Here is a 23,816-nt window from a genome sequence, read left to right as displayed (position 1 = left end):
GTTAGGAAAAAGCATTTAATCTGCCTGGTGCAATAACAGAATCCTAAAGCTCAATCAGGACATCAAAGCACCTAGTATTTTCAAATTCACAAATCCATCTACTAAATAGACTAATAATAGACATCCATCTACATACATTACTCTGTAAACTCATTTTTGCCATGAATGAGGAAGAACTGTGTCCATGAACCTTAAAGCCAGCTAACTGTTCACCTCTTACCACTACAGCTTCTTTGTAGGAAGTTTCTCTCAAAACTGATAAATCAGCAGGTTAAAAACAAAAACAAAACAAACCACCGAAACAAAACAAAACAAAAAAAAAAAAAAAAAACAAAAAACAGAAAACCACCACACCCCAGAAAGGTGACAAAGCAATGTAGCCTCAACTGGAAATTTCCACTGCCTACCTGTTGGATGTTTGGATGTTGCTGGATGCCAGACAAAAAGGAAAAGTGCCAGTATAACTGCAAATAGCAAAGGCAGGGAATACAGAAGGAAAAAAAGATTGGGACAATAAATATAGGTGACTTCGTTGTAGAACATAACTTAGAGACATGTCATGCTACACAGCTTATCTGAAGCATGATGTTTGGTTGAAATATTAATGCCTGTATAATGGTTCAGGTGATGGAAGGACCAAGTTCAAATTTATGCATTGACACCACAGATACAAGAAAAAAAACAAAGACTATGTCTTTACCAATTTCCAGATGGCAGACACTCGTTACCAAAGTGTTGCCCTAGAACCACTGAAGCAGCATAGGACTTTCTAATTCTCTGTGCAAACACAGGAGTTCCCTTTTAAGGCTGTCAACCAAACCTCACCACTTGAACCTCCCTTTATAGTTCAGAACCAAAAGACTCTTTAAATGGTACCACCTGTGAGTAAGATCCTGACAAGTAAATCTAGGCACTGAGGTAAGATCCATGCTGGGGGGCATGGAGAAAGAAAAAAGAAAGAGAAAAAAAAGGAAGAAAAAACCCTAAACCACCACAAAAAGAACCCCCAACACATCTCCCAAAAAACAAAGAAAGGACACGAATTTTAAGCGCTTAACCTATGGAGGGCTCTCTAGTTCAGCTAAACACTAAGAGAAAGTGCATCTCCTAGGGTATACTTCACCTTTTTGGGACAACATGAGGAAAAATACTATGGTATTTTTGTTCCTACCTGCTAAATATGGGCTCTGTCCCATTGCTTTTTGAATCCCTTTATCCTCTGACAGAGTTTAACAAATAGAAGTGATAATGGACAGTTCTTGCTTATTTAACTTTTCCATGTCATTTGTGATTTCACAGACCTTTGTCTTGCCCCATCTGTGTCTCTTTTTCAGGCCAAGAGTCCCACACTATTTACTCATTCCTTACAAAGATGTTGTTCCTTGCCATTGCTCACTACCATGGCTCCTGTACCTCTTTTGATATCTGCTGTATCTGTTTTGAATTGAAACTGCCTTTTCCCTTTAACACTTACTTCATTTGCCCTCTTACCACCTTGTCAACACAGGCTGGTGAGGTCTTTCAGCAGTTTGTGACAGCTGATCTTCATAATAGCTCATTGCATAACCTAGCATAATCAGCAAACTTGGCTTCTGTTCCTCTTCCTTTTTCTAGATCATTTCAGAATATGCTGAGCTGTACAAAAGGCCATAAGGCTGATCTTTCCAAGACTCCACTGTGAAAACTGAGCATCTACTCGTTTGGGTTTTTAAAAATCTTTTAATCTGCTACTATGACACAAACTTTCCCCATATCTCCAGACCACTCAATTTAAGTGTCTTCAGTGTGTCATACTCTTTAGGAGTTGCCGGGGTTATTTTTTTTTTTAAAAAAAAGAAAAAAAAGAACTAACTCCAATTGATTGTGATTTCCCCTCACAAAATCTATATTTGATCTTCCCCAAAGCATCTTATATTTAATTCATTTCTTTAAAACAGTTTCTATCAATCTGTGCAACAGAGATGTCACCCAATGGTGAACTGGCCAACAAGTTCCAAAGCTACAAGACAGCTGTCACACAGACACACTGGCATAATGCAAGTCTTATTTCTTTAGGAAACCAGTCCAGAAGAATTACGTAAAAATACAAACTGCCACCTATAACAACAAAACGTTATTTGATACTGAAATGTATTCTGTGTTGGCCTGCACATAGTATTTCTGCTACATATGTACTATACACACACACACACGTGTGCATGTACACACACGTAAGCATGTACGTATTAAGCTTGATTTTAACTCTTCAGGTTTATATCCACTATCTTAAATCAGTGTAGACGCTATAAAAGTTGATTGTTTATACGCTCACCAAAAAAATATATTTGATATATTCATTGTAAAACAGTTTCCCATCAGAAAACTTAAAATACAAGAAACATGAAGTATAAAAACATCACGCCCAGTACAATATTCCTTCATATTTATTCTCTAATCGTGGTGGCTCTCTACAACTATAACCTCGTACTCAATTACCTTGATAAATGCAATCTTGCTCAACTTAAATTCATACAAAACACTACCATGAAGACATTTTTTCTGGTTCATTACTTTGACTATGTCACCCTTCTGCACTCCTCCAGTGCCTCCCTTATCCCTTCACCATCAAACATGAACTACGTATCTTCATTCATATGACCTTTCAAATACAAAAGTATAGCATATATGTTATATAAAACTTTCATTTGCTATGAAGATGTCAGCCTTGGCCACCTCTTTGCCAGGGCTAGCCTTAGCTGTCCATTTGTCAAATCTCCCACATAAACCCCTCTGTTCTGTAACTGATACCAGCATTTTTCATGAAACATGCAAAACTTTGTTTTCCTCTTTTAAATCCTTTCTTAAAGCATTGTTCTGATAACAGATGTTAGAGCACTGATGAATTATAATCAGCATTATGCTACTAGTCATAATATAGTCACTATTATTACACACTTCCACAGACCATTTTAAAAAATCTATGTGCTTTACAAAGATGGGACTATGTAATATTATGGGGAACTTCTAGCCACTATAACATTTTCACAATAAATGCAATGTTTATTAACCTATTTTCCAAACAAATTATTGTTTCTTTTAACATTGAAAATAAGCAGGTCAGTAACATGGTTTGCTATCTTGTGATAGTTTACCTGAGTTGCAGCAACAACAGTAGTTAGAGAAGGCGCAGTTGAAGGTGACAGAGCTCCCACTTGCTGCAAGTGGCCTGAAGCCTGCTGAGGTAAATGAGAACTGGAAACGGGAGTGCTAGATCCTGAGCCAGATACTGCATTTGGAAATGATACTGCTACATCATTGCTGCTAAAAATACCTGAAAAAAAATTACAAAAACAATTACATGCATCTCTCTCTCTCCTACTCCCTCTGTTTTCTAGTAGCCATGTAAATATACAGTAGAAAATTAATCAAGACAAACAAGATCACTTAATACGTAACGCAGAAAGCTCCTGTGTTGAAATTCTAACCATGCTGATTGATATAAGTGCTCTCGTCATTTGACATTCTACAGTTCAGGGAACACAGATTGATTCAGTTCTAAGTTTTTGTAAAACATGTGTGATAAATCAAATATTTATGTGCATTACAAACTGCTCAAATATTAACAGTAGCAGAATTTTTGGCTAAAATACCTGCCTTCAACTGAGTCTGCTATCAGAGTTTGTGCTTTCAGTGAATTACTGTAAACATTAAGTAGATAAAGAATGAAGTATTGGGCTATATAACTGAACATACACAATACAAATGGAAAAATACTTTTTAACTTTAAAGTAAAATGTTTCTAAACATACATTTGTTCAAAACTGTAATTTTGGCAACTAAGGATTGCTTGTGTATTTTCAGAAAAATACTGACAGCAAGTCTGAGGACAAAGTACTCAGATTTGCTGGTAAAACTGGTGGTATTTCGTTTATTCACAAACTAAAACTCCATCCATGATCTACGAATGCTTGACTAACATTTCTGCTAGATCAGCCAACAAGTAAATGACTAAACATGTTAACATTAGTCAGACTTGTATGTTAGCAATTTAAATAGGAAGAGTTCATACCCCTCTGTGAAGCCATTACTTCTGTTCATCTACATGCAGGGGAAAGTTCATTATATAGGTTGGGAAAAAACCCTACTGACCAGAAGCCCAGGACAAGAAGTAGTACCTGTCTATGAAACTGTTAGGCTCCACGTGCATTAGATAAGTGAGCTGTCAGCTGGCCAAGGAATATCAAGCATGGTAGCACTGAACTGCAGTTAGAGGAAGAGTGCCACAGGGAGTAAACAGAAGTAGAATGAACATGGTTAGATCAAAAAAAGCAACAGAACTGAAATGCCAGTTAGAAGGCAAAGAGTGGAGCTAGGTTGTCACTCATACAAATAATGATTTGAAGAAGGCAGTGACAGTAAGAAGATACGCAATGTTAAAACACCACTCGCCACCCAGCAATCCCTCTGAACACCGGCAGTCAAGGGAGACTAATGTTATCCAAACCCACACATAATATGCAAACACCGACGTATCTTAAATTCCCTGCCTCTCTTAACTGTCAAGAAAAATGGAAGAAAAAACCAGCCAGACCCAGTAAAGAAAGAAGATACAAAAAAACAGCTGAAGACACATTCCAACAACACTTTTTTCCTCCCTAACCAAGGTTAGTGACTTCTTGTCATCATCTCCCCAGTCTCTTCATCATAGCGCAATGCCATACCTGCTCCGCTTTCCTACTGACCTTCGTATCTTTTTCCATTTAGCACACCTTCCTGGGTCATCTTCCCCTCCTTTTTTTTGGCCACCATCCCAAAAATCTACAGTTATAGCATTACTAGCATTTAAGATACGTGAATACTTTTTCTCCAATTATATCTGCCTCATCTAACTAGACAGTAAATTACATGGTTGCTGCTCTAGATTTGTCCCTATACACCACCAAAATTAACATGATTAACAAACAGCCTTGCTACTGAGTCTACTTGTAAATGCAATATAATTATAACCACAAAAACTGAAATATACCCCAGGTCCTCAAAAGATTTTTTAAAATCTGCTTTCAATCAGAGTTTTCAAATTAATAAAGAGGATGAGGTTTTTGACCCTTTGTATTTTGAATGCATTAAATCAATTAAACATACAAAAATTCTTGAAAAATATGAGACTCTCATGCAATTATCTGGCTCCAGGAACTGTGAATTTTAAGGGTAAAAATAATGAAATATCACAACACTTATGACTAAATCGTAAGAACTCATCACCATATATGCTATTCACTCTCATAAAACATCAATGATAACGAGTGGAGAAAACAAAATTTTTGGTGAGAGTCAAATAGTAAAAAAGAAATAAATTTTGCCAAAAAGGTAAAACTCCAAAATTTTAAAGCTATTGTAGATTTTTTTCTTAATTTTTCAAACTCTTACATATTTAATAACTGCAGAGATTTTGCTGCTTCTATTTTAATGATAAGGTTTATTCTTCCTCTTAAAAAATAAAATTCTGGAATACAAGCAGGTAGTTATAAAATCATGGGCATAAAACTATTTCAAAAGAAAGACAAGCAGTACACTAGTTTGCTGGTGGAATGAGGTAAGCTGCTATTTGTTGCTAGCAGTAGTAATAGTAGTAGTATCAAAAACACACGCTATGTGTTGCTGTTGCAAAATACAGGACAAATATGACCTATCTGCACACTCTGTTTGGGCTAAGTATTTCCATTTAGCAACTCCTTACTTGATACATGAAGTACATGCACCTTCTGGAACTAGTCATGCAACCAAGATATTACTCCATGCAAGCACTTGAGTAAGAACTGTATGCTGAACATACGAATAAATCCTTAATTTTCACACTGTTTCAAAAATACCTGTATAAAAACTATGTGCACATCATATTAGAAAGCCAAGAAAGTACATATTTAAAATGTCTCAAAGATATCAAGTTGTCATTTTGGGGTTTGGGGAGAATAAATCACTTTCTGGATCAGGAAGGAATAATAATGAAAGCCAAACAAATCACTATAAACCACATTAATGTTTAAAACAAACGAACCACCTTTAAGTCCTTCCCATATTACTGAAAAGTCAAATAGCTATAGCTTGTGATGAACGGCATTGTGTAATTTGCCAGAGGCATAAACAGCATGGTTAAATACAATCTTCAGCATTTTAAACAACACAGTTCTTCAACTGCAGGTAGAAATGAACATGTAACATTGTTCAGGTAAAGGCTGACTGTGCGTAACAACACTAATGCAGCTGCAGAACATGGTTTCGGGTTCTAACAGATAAAATGCACATATAGGCTGCATTGCTGGAGTGAAAGGCTCAACAAAAAGGCAAATAAAAAAAAAGCTTCTCTGGACAACAAATAACTGCCTGCTTAGCACAGAAGGGTAGTACTATAGAGCAGGGAACACATCAGATTATGCAGATCAGAAAAAACTGTATTCTTTTTGCTGACAATCAATGACAAAATAGATAATAGAGGAAAGAAAAGAACTTCAAGAACAGTGAAAAACAAAGTAGCCTCAAGTCAGAACTAGCTGTGCAGCAATATATACCAAGTGGCACACAGAACAATTTTCATGATGTTATTCAAAAACTCAAAAATAAGTAGTTCCATGAGCAGAAGAATTAACAAAACAGATTAAATCCTGGCTTTCAACAGTGTTGCACCTCATAGGTGACATCAATGCACTAAGCTTTCCCACCACAACTTCCGTATCTAGCTACGAAATCCTCAGTTCTTTTTATTTTCTAGTCCTACAGCCCGCTACGTTATCCAGCTCCCTTACACTCCCTTCCTATGCTGGTGATTGCCTAGTTCAGCAAGAGACAAAACCAGGCTGTGGTTACTCTTGTAGCCAAACTCTGTCCATCTCTATTACAGGAACCTACGTATTTTAGACTCCTTTACCAAGTTTGCTCGAAATTGGACAACAGGCTCAAAGCTTACTGTGGGCCAAAGTCAAGAGAGACAACATGTAGACCCTTCCTTAGGAAGCTAGGAAATTGTTCTCCCTACCTATAAAGCTGTATTTTCAAGTCAGTAACTTGAAACTCTTGCAACAGTTGTGAATAGAGGAAGTTATTTGGGCTGTCACAGGTTGCTGATCGTAGCGTTCTGCCCAAACTTAAGGAATAAGCAGAATGTGGTCAAAGAGGGGTTTTTTTAAATGTAAACTTGCAATCCCACAGAAGTTGCACAGAACTACAGAACCTTCCTACTTGGGGGAGGACAGACAGATCAGGGGCAACCACCTCAAAGGAACTTGTAGTATGATTCACAGAAACAAAAGGAAATTTTGAGTTATAAGAACTTCTTCATAAAACTAAAGCTATATAAAGCATTGTCAGTACCTTCACTTCCTGCGATGATCTCAGAAAGTCTCCCCTAAAACCATGACAACTTTTTATACAGAGAAAAATGAAAAAATGCCTTCAATGAAGCAGTCCATTAATTAGCAACTAAACGTGCAGAAAAATCTTTTAAGTTTAATTACACAAGAAAGAACATGTTCCATTCCCACACAATGTTAACAGTGGAAGAAATATCCCACTATTTGTTACTTCGTAATATGGGCACAAGATAAAGTGAATCTAATGATAAACACAAGCAAACAAAAACAGGTCATTGTGACACAGTTGTCTAAAAAGAGAAGAAAGTAAATTATGTTTCAAACTGCCAAGCTGGCAACAATATTTCATTTCAATTCATCTGAGATAATGAAACTATAGCTTGGATGCTAGGGCCAACCTGTTTCCTTCATGAAGGAATCTGAATCAATCTAAGAATCAACTAATCAAGCTGTTTTCCTGCCGCTGATGAACAAAGTGGTAGAGTTCACTTTCAGATAGGTTTCTACAAGATTCTGCAGTAACAGTTCTAGAAATGCACGGAAGTGACAGTTACTGATCTGAAGCCTGATAACAAGCCAGCATTTCCCTCCCTTTCAGTGTCTGAGGGTTGGTTTTTTTTAATACAGGCACAGCAGCCTCTGTCACAGATCAACAGTCAATGCTCTCCTTTCATGAAGGGCATTCTGTGTCCTCTCCATGATGAGGTAGAAGGAGGAAAAAAAAACTCCCAGACTGAAAGTATCCAACAAATACACACCACTGGGGGTGGAGAGGAGGAGGGAAGATACAAAATACAGGTAACACGCGTTTTCAAAATGGACCAACTGTTCTAAGTTTCATATCTATTGACAGAAGGCAGACTGCCATAATTATTTGAAAATACTCTATAGATCAGATTTATAGTCAAAGACCAAAATACTTGACAAGAACCTTCATGCAACTGAGGAACACAATTCGGCACAGCAATGTCACATATATGATGAATCAATGATCTAAGAACAAGGTCATATCACATTTTCATATACAGCAAAGACCTCATCTGCTATCAGACTCCATTAAAATTAACCCCATATCCTTGACAGCTCAGCTAGCAAAAGATCTTTAGTCAATCTCTTCTGCCTACTCCCATTCCTATGTTCATGACCCTGACTGTACAGCTATCTACAGTCATTCAGAAATGTATTCAATAACAGGGTGGGGGGTGAAGGATCAGAACTGATCCATGTAGCTATCAAAATGGTCTACTCCTCTGTTCAGCTAGTCCCACCTGCTATAGCAAACATTATTTTTAACTTGATCCCACATTCATTAAAGACCACACATGTCAGCAGTGTTACAGAACTCACTCTTCAATTAATTGTAACAGGGAGGAATACACATACCAGCCAACATGAAACAACACAAGTTGCTTAAACCGAGCTCACTCAGTATACAGTCCTCAATTAGACTTTTTTTTCCACAGGTAGGCTTTTAAGTACAAGATTTCAAAACTGCCTAAACCACTGCCAGAAAGGTTACAGCTTCCCTGTGCAGTGTCTCTGCTCCTACTTCGAATTAATCCAAGCTGCACCATGTCTTACACTACAGCCCTCCACTGCAGAAGGGCTCAAAACCACATTTTTCATAGCCCAGCCAAGGTGAATTTGCTGAGAGGAGAGGTTTGAACATGACATGAGGAGATGAATGAATGACATGCTGGACTATGAACACAGGGAGAACTGTTATCATTTTTCTAGCCCAGCATATCCATCTCTAACAGTGACCAACAGCAACTGCACAAGTTAAAAAAACAATAAAAGGGCAAGCATGAAGTCATACCTTCCTCAATATTCTCCCAGTCTCTAGAAGTCTATAATGTATGGATTTTGAGCCTGAAGAACAGTCTTTGTAATTATTAGCCTCAAATTTGCTTCCAACCCTGCCCCAATGATTTTCTTCCAATCCTTTCTGAACAGTTGTAACTTTTCTTACCACGTCGCACTGCAAAGTTATACCCCAGTTAAACTGTGCAGTCTTTTTTTTTGGAGGGGTGGGAGTGGAAGACAGGGATGACATAGGAACAAACCTCGTTTCATTTGTTTCCTCCAGATGCTCCAATTTCCCACAATAAATCTCTGAGATGCTTTGAGATGCTGCCTGCTTAATGTTCACATATATATACATATAAAATTAACTCAGCTTTATGAAATAAGACACAAAGAATTTCATGCTTATGCTAGTCTGATTCAAGAAGTTTTGAAGTACTCTTCTAGAATAAGAGCAATAAGATAAAGAGCTTCATGATCATGTGAGACACATATGCTCAGAACCACAGGAAAGACCTGTAGTTCAAGTGTATCACAGCACAGAAAGATCTTTGCAAGAAGAAAAAGTTATACAGACATGGAAGAACAATTGATAAATAAGTATCTTAACTTTTATTTAGACATTCACTTTTGTCATGGTGAGCCAAGACATACAAGCCTAAGTTACTTTAATATAACATACTAAAACCAAAGTAGTTTTAGGCTCACTAAACAAGTATTCCTGTAGTAGAAGTGTAACACTTGCGACCTATGTATCTTAATGGTTTCCAGGGAGAACTTCATGTGTTTAAGATCTCTGAAAACCTACCACAGCTTCAAACCACTCTGACAGCAATCTATCTCAGTGCTGAAATGGTGAGTCACCAGAAGCACTAGATTCCTTTTCACAGCTAACATCATCAAGCCTTTTAAAGGAGTTTCTACTTCAAAAGTTCTCTCTTTTGGATTCTGGTGATCTGAAGCTGGTATCTTTGAAGGCATGCTGCAGGATGCTTGACTGAGCTGGAATTTTCAAAGAGTAGGCCATTAGAGAGGCTAACAAATAACAACAGCAATTCTGTTGTGATTAGTTATTTCTGGTGGTGGGGAACAGCTGTTGCTTGAACTGCTGAAAGATTACACATAGCTGTCATTAGCAACAACTAAAGCTTTAAAGCAGTATTCTAGAAACTCATGGACAGGTAGTTATACTTGAGGTTGTACTATTTGACAACTGGACAATAACACTTCATTATTCAATACTCTGAAAAAATATGCATAAAGGAACTATTTCAGGATGACTTTTTAATTTCCCCTTCTTTTGTTTTTCCTTTTTTTAAATTGGTTTAGCTGAGTACTACTGTCTCCATGGTTCAATACAGGCAGATGCCTTTTTATCAACACTGTAAAAGTCTGCCCAAGTTGGGCTAGATTCAAAACTTCTAACTCATTCTGTACAGATTCTGTCTAGGTTAGGTTACCTTGTAAAAAAAAAAAAAAAATCATACCATATATACTAAATTTTGCCTGCATTGATGCGGAGGCTAACACTACAGAACTGAAAAGTTTCTTTGGAAATGTGCTGTCTTCTAAAGCCAACCATAGTGCTAGGACTGACACAATGCATATCTGTTCTGTGCTACGACTCTCCTCACTGCAACTCACAAACTAGCATAAGATGGAACAAGCAAAAACAGAGACCTGAAAACAGGAACAGGAGTAAGAAATAAAACAGACAGAACACTGAACGAGAACAAAAGTAGCCACAAAAAGGCTGCAACCAACCATTACAATTTACAGCTAGCTCTAACATCAAATAACATTCAGGTCACCACTACCCATAGTCTTTTTTTAAAGTATGCACTAAAATCCCCAATAGATATGTATGTCTGTACCCCCTCCTCCTGCTTTCCAGTGGTAGGCCCATAAAAATGATGCAGAAGAGATGAGACTTCAAGGTCGGGTCAAAAAATTTGACTGTAAGGTCCAGAGTGAGACTGGGAAGGACAAAGCAGAAAGTTATCACACAGCGAATAGCAGTGAAAACTTTACATCACCCAAATGCAGTTTTTCAGGTTTTTTAAAATAAGTTTTTAAAAAAGCATGAAAAATGTAAGAAGTTGACCATGAAACTGAGAAACAGAATGCTGAGTAATTCTCTTATTGGCAAAACTGCAGTGTGTCACTTCTGCCTTGAAGTGGCTTGTCTCCTGTCTATTAAGACAGGTATCCTTATGGAAAGGTACAGCTTGAAAGACTCCATTTTCTAGTCTTCTTTTTAAACTGACTCTTTCAACTGTGTTCAAGACTTTAGCTATCATCTTTCCTCCTTTACATTTTGTCAGCACCAAATTCAACTGACAGGCTTTGACCATCACCTTTATATTAGCATAACTATCAAACGAACCTCTCTACTCCAAACTTTTATTTGTCTCCACTCAAACCAAAACTCCCAGTTTTTTCTTTTTGGTAGTTTCTTGCTGATGTGCAGCCAATTTAAACTCAGTGCAATGAAAAAACAAGCTCCTGATATACTGTTTCCATCAAAACTCTTACAGACAATGACTCTTAGAGTCCTCAGCACTATCCAACTCATAATCTGAATATGCCGTGGGAGTAAATGATCTTCCCATATTTAAATATTTATCTTAAGTTTGAATACTTTCTTTTCATCCTATACACACATGGCAAGATCTTTCCTTGCTGTTCGTATTATCAAAGTTTCTACCTACCCTCATTGATTTCACTCATATATATATTTCTGCCAAAACAAGAGTACACAGAAAAACCCCTGCAAGACTGGGGGTGAAAAAGTAACCAATCTTACTTAGAGAAACATGGGAAGGTAGATAAAAACACACACACACACATCCCCCCGCCACCCCACCCCCAAGGTAGATTACATGATAAATCCTGTCCAAACACTGTTACCTACATGTTTGTTTTAGAACATTACGCTGCCCCCACAATAATTAGTCATACAAAGCATTATTATTGCTTGACAAGAAAGTATACAACATTAAGTAACCACTTTCCTCTATGCACTTCCAACTTCTATGCTAGAGTTAGGAATACACAATTAGGTGGGTTTTGTTTTTAAAAAAAAAAGCAATGTGGAAAGAAGTCATCACAAATGATGTTCCATTAATTTCTATTCCGTACTCTGTCGTGAACCTATACCTCTTCAACATTAAACAGCAAAAAGGCTCTGCTTATAAAACAGCAGAAACTCACCAAGTCCAAATTCAGCACACTTTGTCAGATACCCTTCAGATGTTTTATTTTTGTTCAGAAAAATGGTGAGCTTGCTTTCCTTCATCTCAAAGCTGGTTCAGAGCACTGTATACCTGGGAGAGTGAGAGGGAAACCCTATATCAAAAGGAAAAAAGCTAAACCTATTTTACTAAAGCAAAGCAAATCTAGAGAAATGTCAATACTTCTCATCACATGTAGACTATGAAATATAAATTTAATGTAATATTAATTTTTTTTAAGAGACCCACCACTGTAGACATCTGCCTAACAGATGTAATTCACGGCTCCAACAGCGTGAAAAACGGAAGTCCTATAAAACTGCTAGCTTAAAATGCAAAGAACTTCACCGTGCAAAGTTTAAACATTTACATTCTTTTGCATATGCTGAACTCTAAGTCAATACAATTTGCAATGCATACAGCACTGCTCTTCCCACATACACATACAGCAATAAGAAAATCATTCTATTTGGCTGACACCAATGGATCAAAAAATTCCAATTTTTAACAGATCACCTGACACCAATTAAATATCACATTGAGAAATAAACTCGATCATCTTCAAAACTAGTCTCATGAGAGGGTTTTAACTGTAAATACTCCCTCCTAAATCTTTCAGTAACCTGTGAATATAGCTGTGATTGTTTCCTACAAATGAACAAAAGCCTTGAAAAAGAAAGCCAAGTTCTAATTTAATAAGATATATTTCATTTCCACTGCTACGAGTGAATACAGAACTAAGGGTACAAAGCCAATACAGAATACTAAAGGGAAACAGCAATTAGATACATTAAAGATTCAACATTGCTCCCTCTGAAACTGATAGTACTGTTATCAGTGACACAAATGGGCAGCATCAGGCTGTCAGAACAAAGAATGGACAAAACAAGGCTACCTTCACATGCATTACTTGTAGTAATTTAAGTAGTCAGGAAGGCAAGTGGGAGAATGCCCAAGGTAGACACCACTATAACACACCCATGAATGGAGCACAGAAGAAGAACTAGAAACACACACTATTCACAAAATTAAAGAAAAGAATCTCAGAACTGGAATAAAACTGTTATCATTTTACTGCGCACATACAAAAAGATCATAAAAAGAGAACTGAGGAACTATTGACCTATCAGGCTCCTGCAGACAATCTACAAAGTTTTCACTCAAGTACTGAACAATTGACTCACTGCAGACCTGTATTTCACCCAATCCATAGAATATGCAGACCTTCAATCAGGCTTTTCCACAAAAGGCTACCCTTTGTGATAAATGAACCGCTGAAAAAGATTCTAATATAACTTACCATTATGTATGGTATTCATCAACTTCGAGAAAGCTTTTGAGTTAGAAGAAAAAGGGCTTCATGTTAAGATCATGTTTAACAGACGCACAAAAGAATATGTATAGACAGGAATTTCAGTGAACAATAACATACCTGAATACATCTTTCTTGTATTAGAGCTCTGATCATTTACAGTAGCTCAAATTGTAAAATGGATTTATTTCTATCCACTATATTTTTTTACTTATATTTCTTTTATCACTGTTAGTTAGCTTTTAAATGTGGAGTATGAGAAAAACATCCAAGCATACGCCAATCAGCTGCATTCTAAAGCTACTATTACAAACAAAAATTCAAATACCTTCCAGCAACAACCAGTCTTCCCAACAAAAGACTGATTTTAATTTCATTGTCCGCAACAGATTTAGAAACTTAAACTGAAGTTGCCTTGCTAATTTTAAATCACAAGGGATCTTTTTTGCTTCACTGATAGATTGAGACTAACTCAAACAATCAAGAAGTTTAACAGAAAACAGTTGTGTCTCCTGGACTTTAGGGAGCTCAGTGGAAGAACATCTCAAATATATAGAAAGAAAGAACGTCCAACTAATACACACCAAAGGAGATGCTCACATGAACTTTCTTTTCTTCAAGGGTTGGAGTTTTTGGAGAATATTGATATCTAACCATGAAGTGCCAGAATACACTCACATCCTCTGCTGGGTAGCTAGAAGTCTCTGTAACTCAGCCTCCCCAGCAACACAACACTTCTATGCCCAGTTGCAGAGTGATGGCAGTCATGCAGATGATCCACCTCTTCCACTTATGCCACCAATTCATTCGTACTTAGGATAATGATCTCATGACTACAAAATTCTTTTAGTTTCAATTTACTAGTTTTTTCTTGCACACTACATATGAACAAAGCCCTCAGCTTACATGTCTGGTTTGACAAGAGGATTGAATGAATGATTTTTCAGATGAGAGTGTGGCAAACACCTCTGTCATACTTCCATGGGTGAATTTTCTACCTGCATCAGCCTCTGACGTCTGACTGTAATAACTGTTCATGTTCCAACAGGGTGACTGTCTTTTATGCTTTATTTTTCTCTTCTTTATCTCCCCACAATTGGCAGCTACTAAAGACTGCTGTCATAAGCCATTTTTTAACTGTCAGGCTCTTCTGCACGTCAGGATTCCAAAAAAACGAATTAACAACAAAGACAATTTAAACTTTTGACATCGATACTAGAATATTACAAAACTAATTTAGAAGTCATTAAAAAAATCCTTGCCTTTTACCTACTGCCTTAACTTGAATAACTAGCCAAAGTTACTTCCATGGAAAAAACTTTTCAAATTTAGAATATTTTAATTAAAACATTACAGACCAAGTCTGTACTGTAAAAAAAAAAAAAAAAACAACCCACACCTGTTTTTAAAATTTTGTGGTAGAGAAAAAAGCTACTGTACAAAATCCTAGATGATTCTTGACAAAAGTGGATTAATCTGATAAAAATGAAGCTGATAATTTTAATTAACCTTCTCAACAGTTTTCAGAGAACTGTTCAAAAATACACTTGTAATTAAAACTATTACTTTACAAGGAAAAAAAAAAATCACTAAAATGCACAGAGTTAATGTGGCTAGGATCATATATATTATACTACTGGGACAAATTCTGCCTCAGGTGCAGAGGACAATGCAACTGCTGTCTGTCACCCTTAAAAGCAGAATCATTTCACCTACACCTACTCTCCACAGCCTTTATTTGATTATAATTGTATCAGTTCATTCCAGTTATGCTCAATTTTTATGCAGAAGAAATAGCAGTCATTTGATTCACTACTGCCTTCAATACTAAGGAAAGGCCCTTCCAAATTTAAGGAACTGTTAGGTAGGTTTGTTGGGGAGCTTGGGGTGGGGTTGGTGGTTTGGTTTTGGGGGTGGATTTTTTTTTTTTGAGCAAGCCCTAGATTGCCTGAAGCTATACCTTTTGCTTTTGTTTCTTTAATTGTACCACACAGGAGCTGCCATTACCCCAAACCTTCACATACATTGTATTCCCAAGCCTCACTCAGAGCTTTCAGAAAGTTTTAAAGCACAATACACTAGATATGCCCCAGTGAAAAATTTACTACAAGATACACGTGTCACAGACAAATGAGGAAGAGATCCAGTTAAAGAGCTGACATAATAATTCAGTACAAATAATTCAGTAGACCTAGTCTGCAACATGGGGTTAAAACAAGCAGTTGTCTGGCAACTCAAGAACATACATGAAAATAAAGCAGGAGAAAAACTGCAGTAGAACTCCTTTCAACCGCAGCAACTAAATGTGAGAAAAAAAATCCTTTTAAACATTCACAGTATACACGATCCTTAAGAGAACAGTGCCAATTCCAGTAGACATGAATTACACTTTAGTAGTCTGATACTGTGCTTATCAAAATGAACTTTTCACAATAAGCATGTGCTACAATGGAATAAATATGTGAGAAAAGGATTCACACCTTTGATTCTTACTTTGAAAGTCTCTTTTTCTGAATCCTTAAGATTCCCAATAGGAAGTGAAAGACTGTCATGCAATGATCAAAAAAGAGAAATATAGTGTTACAAATTATCAGAAGGGAGCAGAGAACAAAACAAAAATCATAATTATGTCACTTCAAAAATTCATGTTGCACCTATATGTCAAATAGTACCTGCACTTCTCAAAAAAGGATACATTAGCACTGAGATCTGGAAAGGGTAAGAAGGATATAGTATGAATGACAAAAAGGTATTAAAATATCTAGGTCTAAAAAAGGTAACGGATGCAAATTTCAGAAATTTATCAATTATGAATACTGTAAAGATGCTGAGTATTTTTCATGCCTATTCACTTTTTTTAAGAGTGTCAAAATATGATCAGCAACAGCTGCAAACAAAGCACATCCTTTAAAATGCATAAAGGTATGAAACTCACTTCTCACATTTCAACAGCATAAATAGTTTAAAAAAAATTTTAGACAAATTCATGAAAGAGACTAATTCAAGGAAGAGATCAATAGCTACAGATATCCAACCTTCAGGTGAGATGCAAGGAATCCTAGTAAGAAAATATCCTGTTTAACCTAATTCCTTTGAAATAAACTGTTCTAACACACACCTCATCCGGTTACATGATGAAGGGCCAACACTAGATCAGCCCCCCTTGTGACTGATGGAGCTAATTCTAGACTCCCCCACAAGCCTCAACACAGAACAGAAGGAGAACTGTTCCCCTACCACTATTCCCTTCCACACCCCATAAATTAGTAGAAGGCAAATGAAAAAAGCTGTTTTATTCTGGAAGGAAAAAAAGAGCTGCTGTCTGGGTTCCTGGTATAACTGCCTCTATTGGCAGCTACCTCTTTCCTAACTTTTCCTGCGTGGAAGTACCCTCCCAGCCACCTAGTTTTCTCCTACAATGTACAGCCAAGCTACTGAACTCCAACATGCTAAGGTGTCAAGAAAGGTTAGGGATGGTGAACAGTAATCATATATGCCAAAAAACTACATACTGTAATAGCTGGACTTCACATTCATTGTTTTCCTTTATTTTCCATCTCTGCTGCCTTACGCACCTTCCTCTTAGTCTTGGTTAAATCCTTTCTTTTTTCATCTAATCCTTATGGTAGCTGCTATTGCTTTTGCTTTAAAACCTTACCATTATTCTTCCTTAAAATCAATGCTGTTCAGTAAGACTTCATTGCTTCCAGCTCATTCATTTCAATTAGTTTCAAAGTATCTCAGAATTGACTGTGTACTAATACCTACAGTTGAGTCACCATCCTTTTACTGTTCACTACCTGTTTTTAAGGGAATTGGTTATGCATACAAAAACTAAAGCTAAATTCTAAGCTTACCACTACTCCCACAGCAGAAAAAAGGCCTAGTGACTTTGGCCCTTGAAAGGATGTTATTTGCTGTAACCAAGCACTAAATCCTTCAGATTAGGCATTAGTCCATGACAGTTATCACACTTCTTTAAAAAAAAAAAAAGTTATAACCTGCATTTGAGTTTCTTATGTGAAAGCTAACTATACTGATGGCTTATGAATTGCTTTTTCATTTGTTTGGGAGGATGGGGAAATGGGCTTTTTTGTTGGGTTGTTGGGGTTTTTTAAAAAAATTTACTTGGAACCTCTAGTCATTCTTATCAGGAAATCCTTCTCGTAAATTTTCAAAACAAATAAATAATGGGAAATAGATATCAAACCAAGTCAAGTACAAATGATCTGATAGGATTACTCATGCACAAGCCCCAGACACGTGTTCGTATTCAAGTGTGTTCATTGCTTCCATGAATCTCTTCTCAACTCAAATTTCTAGTTATACTCGTCCAAAGACCATAGATGCTCATTCGTTTGGACAAAAATTTCCAGGTTTTTCAAGTTACTTAGTCTAATGGGAACCCTCTTCAGAAATTTTTTACTACTGTATATAATTCTCCCTCATAAAAACATATGCAGCAAGCTAGATCACGATCAAAATTAACAGTTTTCTTAATGTTATCCTTATGGCCTTCTCACAGACACCTTACATATCTACCATATCTGACACCAAAAAATAAAAGAATTCTGTTTAAAAGCTGAATAAAATGTATATAAAGAATGATATGAAGTGATGAGTTTGCATCTAAACTAGGTGTTAAAACCCAGTTTAGTCCAAATGGAAAAAAAATTTGCTTTAAATTCAGGATTAGACAAGAAGTAGCTTTTCTAACAATATAAAATAGTTTGTTTCACTTACTATTTCTTGCATTACCACCACAAAAGCCCTGATAAGAACTATTTTACTAAGTATTCTGACAGCACGCTTTGTGTATATGGCATATCTGTATAACAAGCTCCTACAACACTTTTTTAGTTATGGTAATACTCCTGAAAGGGAGGTTTGAGTAATCTTCTAGAAATACTGGAATTTCTGGAAAATCAGGAAAAATTCTGTCTTATCTGTGCCAACTTTTTGCGTTTTATTTATGCTGGGGAGATTTATTAAAAATCAGCTCATATCCAGATGCATCAACACAAAGACCTTGCAGCTTTTAAGTAACAAATACAGGTAACCTTTATAAAATATCAGGAACTGCCATACAGTGAAAAAGCACTGGGATATATTGTCTTTTAGTGTAGTTAAGACACATTTTCACATCTAGACAGACACTGGATTCTGCAGTTTCCTTTTTTTTGAACTGTTCTTAAATACAAAAGCTATTGAAATCTTTGATTGTACCTGTAAAGCTATCCCAATTGGTTCCTGCCATTTTAACTAGAGCTAGGCATTTGGATTTTCATCAACCACAGCGTATGAAGCTACCCGGGGACTGCCTGACTTCAAATATTTCACTACAGAGCCAGAACTGCAGTGGGACATGTGCCCCAATGTTGTACCAAGCGACACACACGGTACCGCAGCACAGTACAGGCTATCTAGAGCTTCAGAAAGCTACTGTACTCAGTCCTATCACATCCCTGCTTAAGAAAGTAAAATAAATTACATGCGTAAGAAGAAAGCATAGGGAAATGTGGAGTTGATAATCAGACACTTGGCCTGATTATATTTGTTTAAAAAGAGCATAGTATATGGATAGCACAGTTCCTACACATCAACACAGGAATCTGTCCACTATAAGTCTTAATGGATTTCTCCCCAAGCAACATCTTTCAGTTAAAAGCTCAATTATTTGAAGGTAACTAGTCTTCCTTATACCACTACATTATGTTAGTATTACTATTTCAATTTTTTGTTTTCTTTTTAAAACTTTACAGGGGAATCTCAGAAATTATTACAATAATCAACAACAGCTCTAGACATCAGAGCCTCTTATACAGAAGTTAGTCACCCTGACCATAATCCTTGAACAACCTTCACACAGTTTAACTTCTGGTACTGCAGCTTTTCACATCAAATAAATGAGAAATTTAAAAGCACATTTCTTTCTGATTTTAAAAGAAATGAACTGTAGTGCTATCACCTCTGACTGACAACAGCACAAGAATTTTACCATATGAATTGGACAGTCTTCAGAGGGACAAAAATACTGCAAATACTATCAACACATAAAACATCACTTATTTCAGCTATATTTGATTTCTGAAAGACTTGAAAGTCTGTAAGATCTGAAAAGTACAATTTTCAAGGAGGGGTAAAAAACTCTACTGCTCCTTTTATAGTCAAGACTCTTCTTTTGCCCTCCTCCCCACACACACTTTTTTAATGTTCCCATGTCACCTTTAACAGATTTTATGGAGTTAAGAGACTGATTGCTATCTCACATTTGACTTACAAAGAATGACATACTCTAGTAAATTGACTCCAGATGCTGAAAAATGTTCACACTCAGAAATATGTATATTTTAATTTAAAAATATATATGTACAAAATTATATCAAATGAATGTGGGTTTTAAGCCTAATTTTTAAAGGAGATCCTGGGAACTAAAGAGTTGCAACTAGGCAAACAACACCTGTATCTCACTTCATTTCCATGCAGAAATAGAACTTCATTTAAGGAGTATTTCCTTGATCTTCAGAAAAGGGATACACCTCAAACAAATATCAAGTTCTGCAACAAAGACATATGAAAAGATAGAAATCTTAACTACTTCAGAGTCCTTGTTCCCCTGCTCTATTTTAAATTCTAATTCTTAGTTTTGTAAGAAGAGCTAAAGAATTACCATAATCCAAGCACAAAACTGGAAGTTTCAGTATATTTTCTCTTTCTGGTCTTTTTTTTTTTTTTAATATAATAATGATAATGCCACATACTTTTATTTCATGTAAAGATAATCAACCCCTGGAAAAGCAGGCAATTTATTTTGTTCACTATGCAGGCAACAATAATAGCAAAACTGTCAGCTACATCTCATGCGTACAGTGTAGTTCTATCCAGATTACCCAGGCCTAAAATAAGTGAGTTTTTATTAGAAATTCAAATATATACAAGGCACTTCGCAGGCTTACGGGTCAAATATAATCTAAAAGCAAACAGTTTACAAAAAGCTCATAGACTTCTTTGAAAACCTTTCCTCACCAAATAAGAAAGATTTATAGCTAAATTTGAAAAGTACTAAATACAGCAACTTAAGTAGCCTTTAAGCCTCCCCCAGTCCATTTTCTTCTCTGCCATTATAGGTACAACTAACAAAAAGCCAATGTATTCATACAGATATTTATTGTTTCAAAAAGATCACATTTAGATGCCAATTCTGCAAATAAGTCTGTATGGGCAAAAATCTAGACCTACATAATTTATTTTATTCAGTATTAAATTCATATTTGGGTAGAAGATTTGCAAAGCAAAATTTCAAACCATTTATAAATAATTACATCTTTTTGCTCACCTGTTTAAAATTATTATGCTTTTCTCCTGAAATGACTACCAAAAATTATCTTTATTTTGTTTTTAAATGAAAGACCTAAAAGAGGAAAATACACATTCGCTTTTCCATATTAATTTGGGTTTTGTTTTGTTGGGAGTTTTTTAGAACCTGAAGTGTGTTACAAGTTTATAATTTAAACATACTATTTGCTGTTGACTATCAGAGCATAATAAATACATAAATGATAATATATTTTGAAATGTAACTAGAAACTAATGCCCAGAGTCACACCATAATTTGGGAATCTAGTTTCAAGTACATAATCTTCAACATTTCCATTTTAACCTGAAGACACTTACATTCTCATACAACAATTAACTAGTCAGGTAAAATCTCATTTTCACGGCTACCAAGATCTTCTCTGATATAAGCAAGTCTAAGCAGCTTGACTTACAAGCTATACCCTAGTTATCAGAACTTACCTTCCCTTTCCTGGGACATTTTTCCACTTCAGAAAGCCCTCATCTGTTTTCACTCAAAAAAAAGTCTACAATTTTTTGAGAAAGGAAAACTTTCTCTTGTTTTGTTTTAAATCAAGTTTTGTTTCAAAGCAATGCTCCAAGAGTTTCTAGTCTTGCAACATTCACAGAGGAGCTGATTTGTATCTAATGCACAAACCACTACTTCCATAGAAAGTAAGGCAGCCTAGAGACTTCAAAGGTGGAAAGGCTGAAGATTTTTTGTTTTCAGCAACCCATCTAATTAAGCACTATAGGTCTGTATTTTTCTGTCAACATTTTTTTTTTAAAAACAGAAAATGGGGCAATTACCAGTATGCAGTAGCCAATGAAAAAATCTTGACCAGGAATATTAATTCTTCCTGTATAACAATTATGAACATGCTTTTAACTTTTTTGTAAACTGAAATATTATCAAATTAAAGATATTTCAGTCTATCAAAGAGTTTAAGACCCTCTGAAAAGGACATTTAGAAAATCTTGATCATTGTATGCCTCTTCTCAACTTTCCTATATTCATCTTTTAGGAGGAAATTAATATCAGAATTAAATATAGTATTCTGCTACCTGCAAAATCTATGGAGCAATTTCAAGTGATATAACTTTCCTACCCCTTCCTGAAATGAGTATCACAGGGATGACAATAGCCTTTTTATCCTGAAGCATCTCAATATGAGATAATGTTCAGTTCTCCATCATTATTCAGAGGTTTTTCGTAACACATCTCTGTTATAAGGCTCATTGTTCAGTATTTTTTGCACAATTTTTTTTAATCAAGGCATTATTATTTATTACACCTAAGTACATGTCTTACAACATACATTTTTAGAAACTTTGGTGAACCTTCACAGCAAGCAGAAAAGATTCTTCCCAAACTTTGATGAAAGCATAAATCATACTATGTTGGGAACTAATTTCTGCAGACCCGTACTGCCTGACTATTCCCCAACTACGGTATTTTGAAATGCCTTATTTGCCCAGTTACAATATGCCAAACTGATGCACCATGCTCATTTTTCTTTTAGAAATCAAAGGGATAATACAGCACACAATTAGGTTCATAGATAAAAGCCAAACAAGAATCTCTACGAGCACGTGATTTGATTCTTAGCTCTAGAACTTCCTGCACCTGCAAATCCAATAAATATGCTCAACTAAACTGTATCTTCTAGAAGATGTATTACCTCTAAATTTTCAGAGCCATTACTGAGAGTTGTTCAACTATTACTTTCTCCCACTGGATCATATTTTATCGTTTTTATTAGGTTAAGGATCATTATAGTATCAGTTTTCAGTTTCCCTTATGATATCCATAGTCAGATAAACTCACTCCTTAGCTCTTCTACAATAACGTGCTTTTTCCAGTGCTTGAATCCTTCTCGTGGCTCTTCTCTTCTTTACACACAGCAGGTAGCAGAACTAGATGCAGTATTTGAAGGCCAGATGCACTATGCTGAACACAGTTACCTTTCTCATTAGTTTGCTGTTTATGCATCCAAATATTTTTAAACACAGCTCAGCACTGGAAGCTCAGACATAACTGATTATTCACCTTTATCCTTTTTCTTTTCAGCCCTTCCCTCCCTGGAAGGCCATACTTATCCTGCAAGTACACATCCATCTTAGACATAGTGTTTTACTTTAGCTCCACCTATACAACTCTTGGTTCATATTGCTTACCTAAAGATTCATTTTACGCTGTCTTCTTTCCCAGATTTTTTTCAGAAACTGCATAATTCTCCAATAAATAACATAAAGTCGGTAACTGATGCACAGGGAAATAACACAACCGCAAAGTAAACACTTTAATTTAATAATTCTCTGATCAAAATTAAATCAAGACTTACCCATTAACCACATTTAATGCAAAGATTTGCTGACTACCTATCATTACAGGTCTTTATTTAAAACATCATGCTGTATCAACTGAAATGTTGACATCTACTGTGCCACTACTTAAAAAATACCAAAAAAGTTATTCACCATAACTCACAATAACCACCATTAATCATTACATCTACCTTTCTTATATCAGACACATCCTAATTATATAATATTAGCTATCCACCAGTCTTCTACAACTTCACAAGTGTTAAAGACTTACTGAAATTTAACACTGACAGTCTAAAAACATGATAATATGAGGTACTCATCATCAGAAAATGCCGATTTATTACTTCTGGATGTAGCTGCTACTAACACCTGTTTTAGTTAAAAAAACTGGTGGGGGGATCCATTTCATGATAATCCCCATTTTCATAAGCTTCTACTACCTCATGTGATTTCTTC

At 36.0% G+C, this 23,816-nt stretch overlaps 1 protein-coding gene across 7 annotated transcripts in view; it reads right to left on the bottom strand.

Annotated features, from left to right (window-relative positions):
• MLLT10 (MLLT10 histone lysine methyltransferase DOT1L cofactor) overlaps positions 1-23,816 on the bottom strand; it is a 131,973-nt gene that overhangs the window by 34,308 nt on the left and 73,849 nt on the right. For all 7 annotated transcript variants that reach the window (XM_074865919.1, XM_074865868.1, XM_074865879.1 and 4 more), the window contains one exon: positions 3,132-3,310. In XM_074865919.1, the coding sequence (XP_074722020.1) occupies positions 3,132-3,310 (179 nt within the window). The remainder of the gene's footprint in view (positions 1-3,131; positions 3,311-23,816) is intronic.

Source organism: Strix uralensis, chromosome 1, assembly GCF_047716275.1.
Source record: "Strix uralensis isolate ZFMK-TIS-50842 chromosome 1, bStrUra1, whole genome shotgun sequence".
NCBI lineage: Eukaryota > Metazoa > Chordata > Aves > Strigiformes > Strigidae > Strix > Strix uralensis.
Note: the sequence above shows the minus strand (reverse complement) of the source record. Positions and strands in the feature narration are given on the sequence as shown.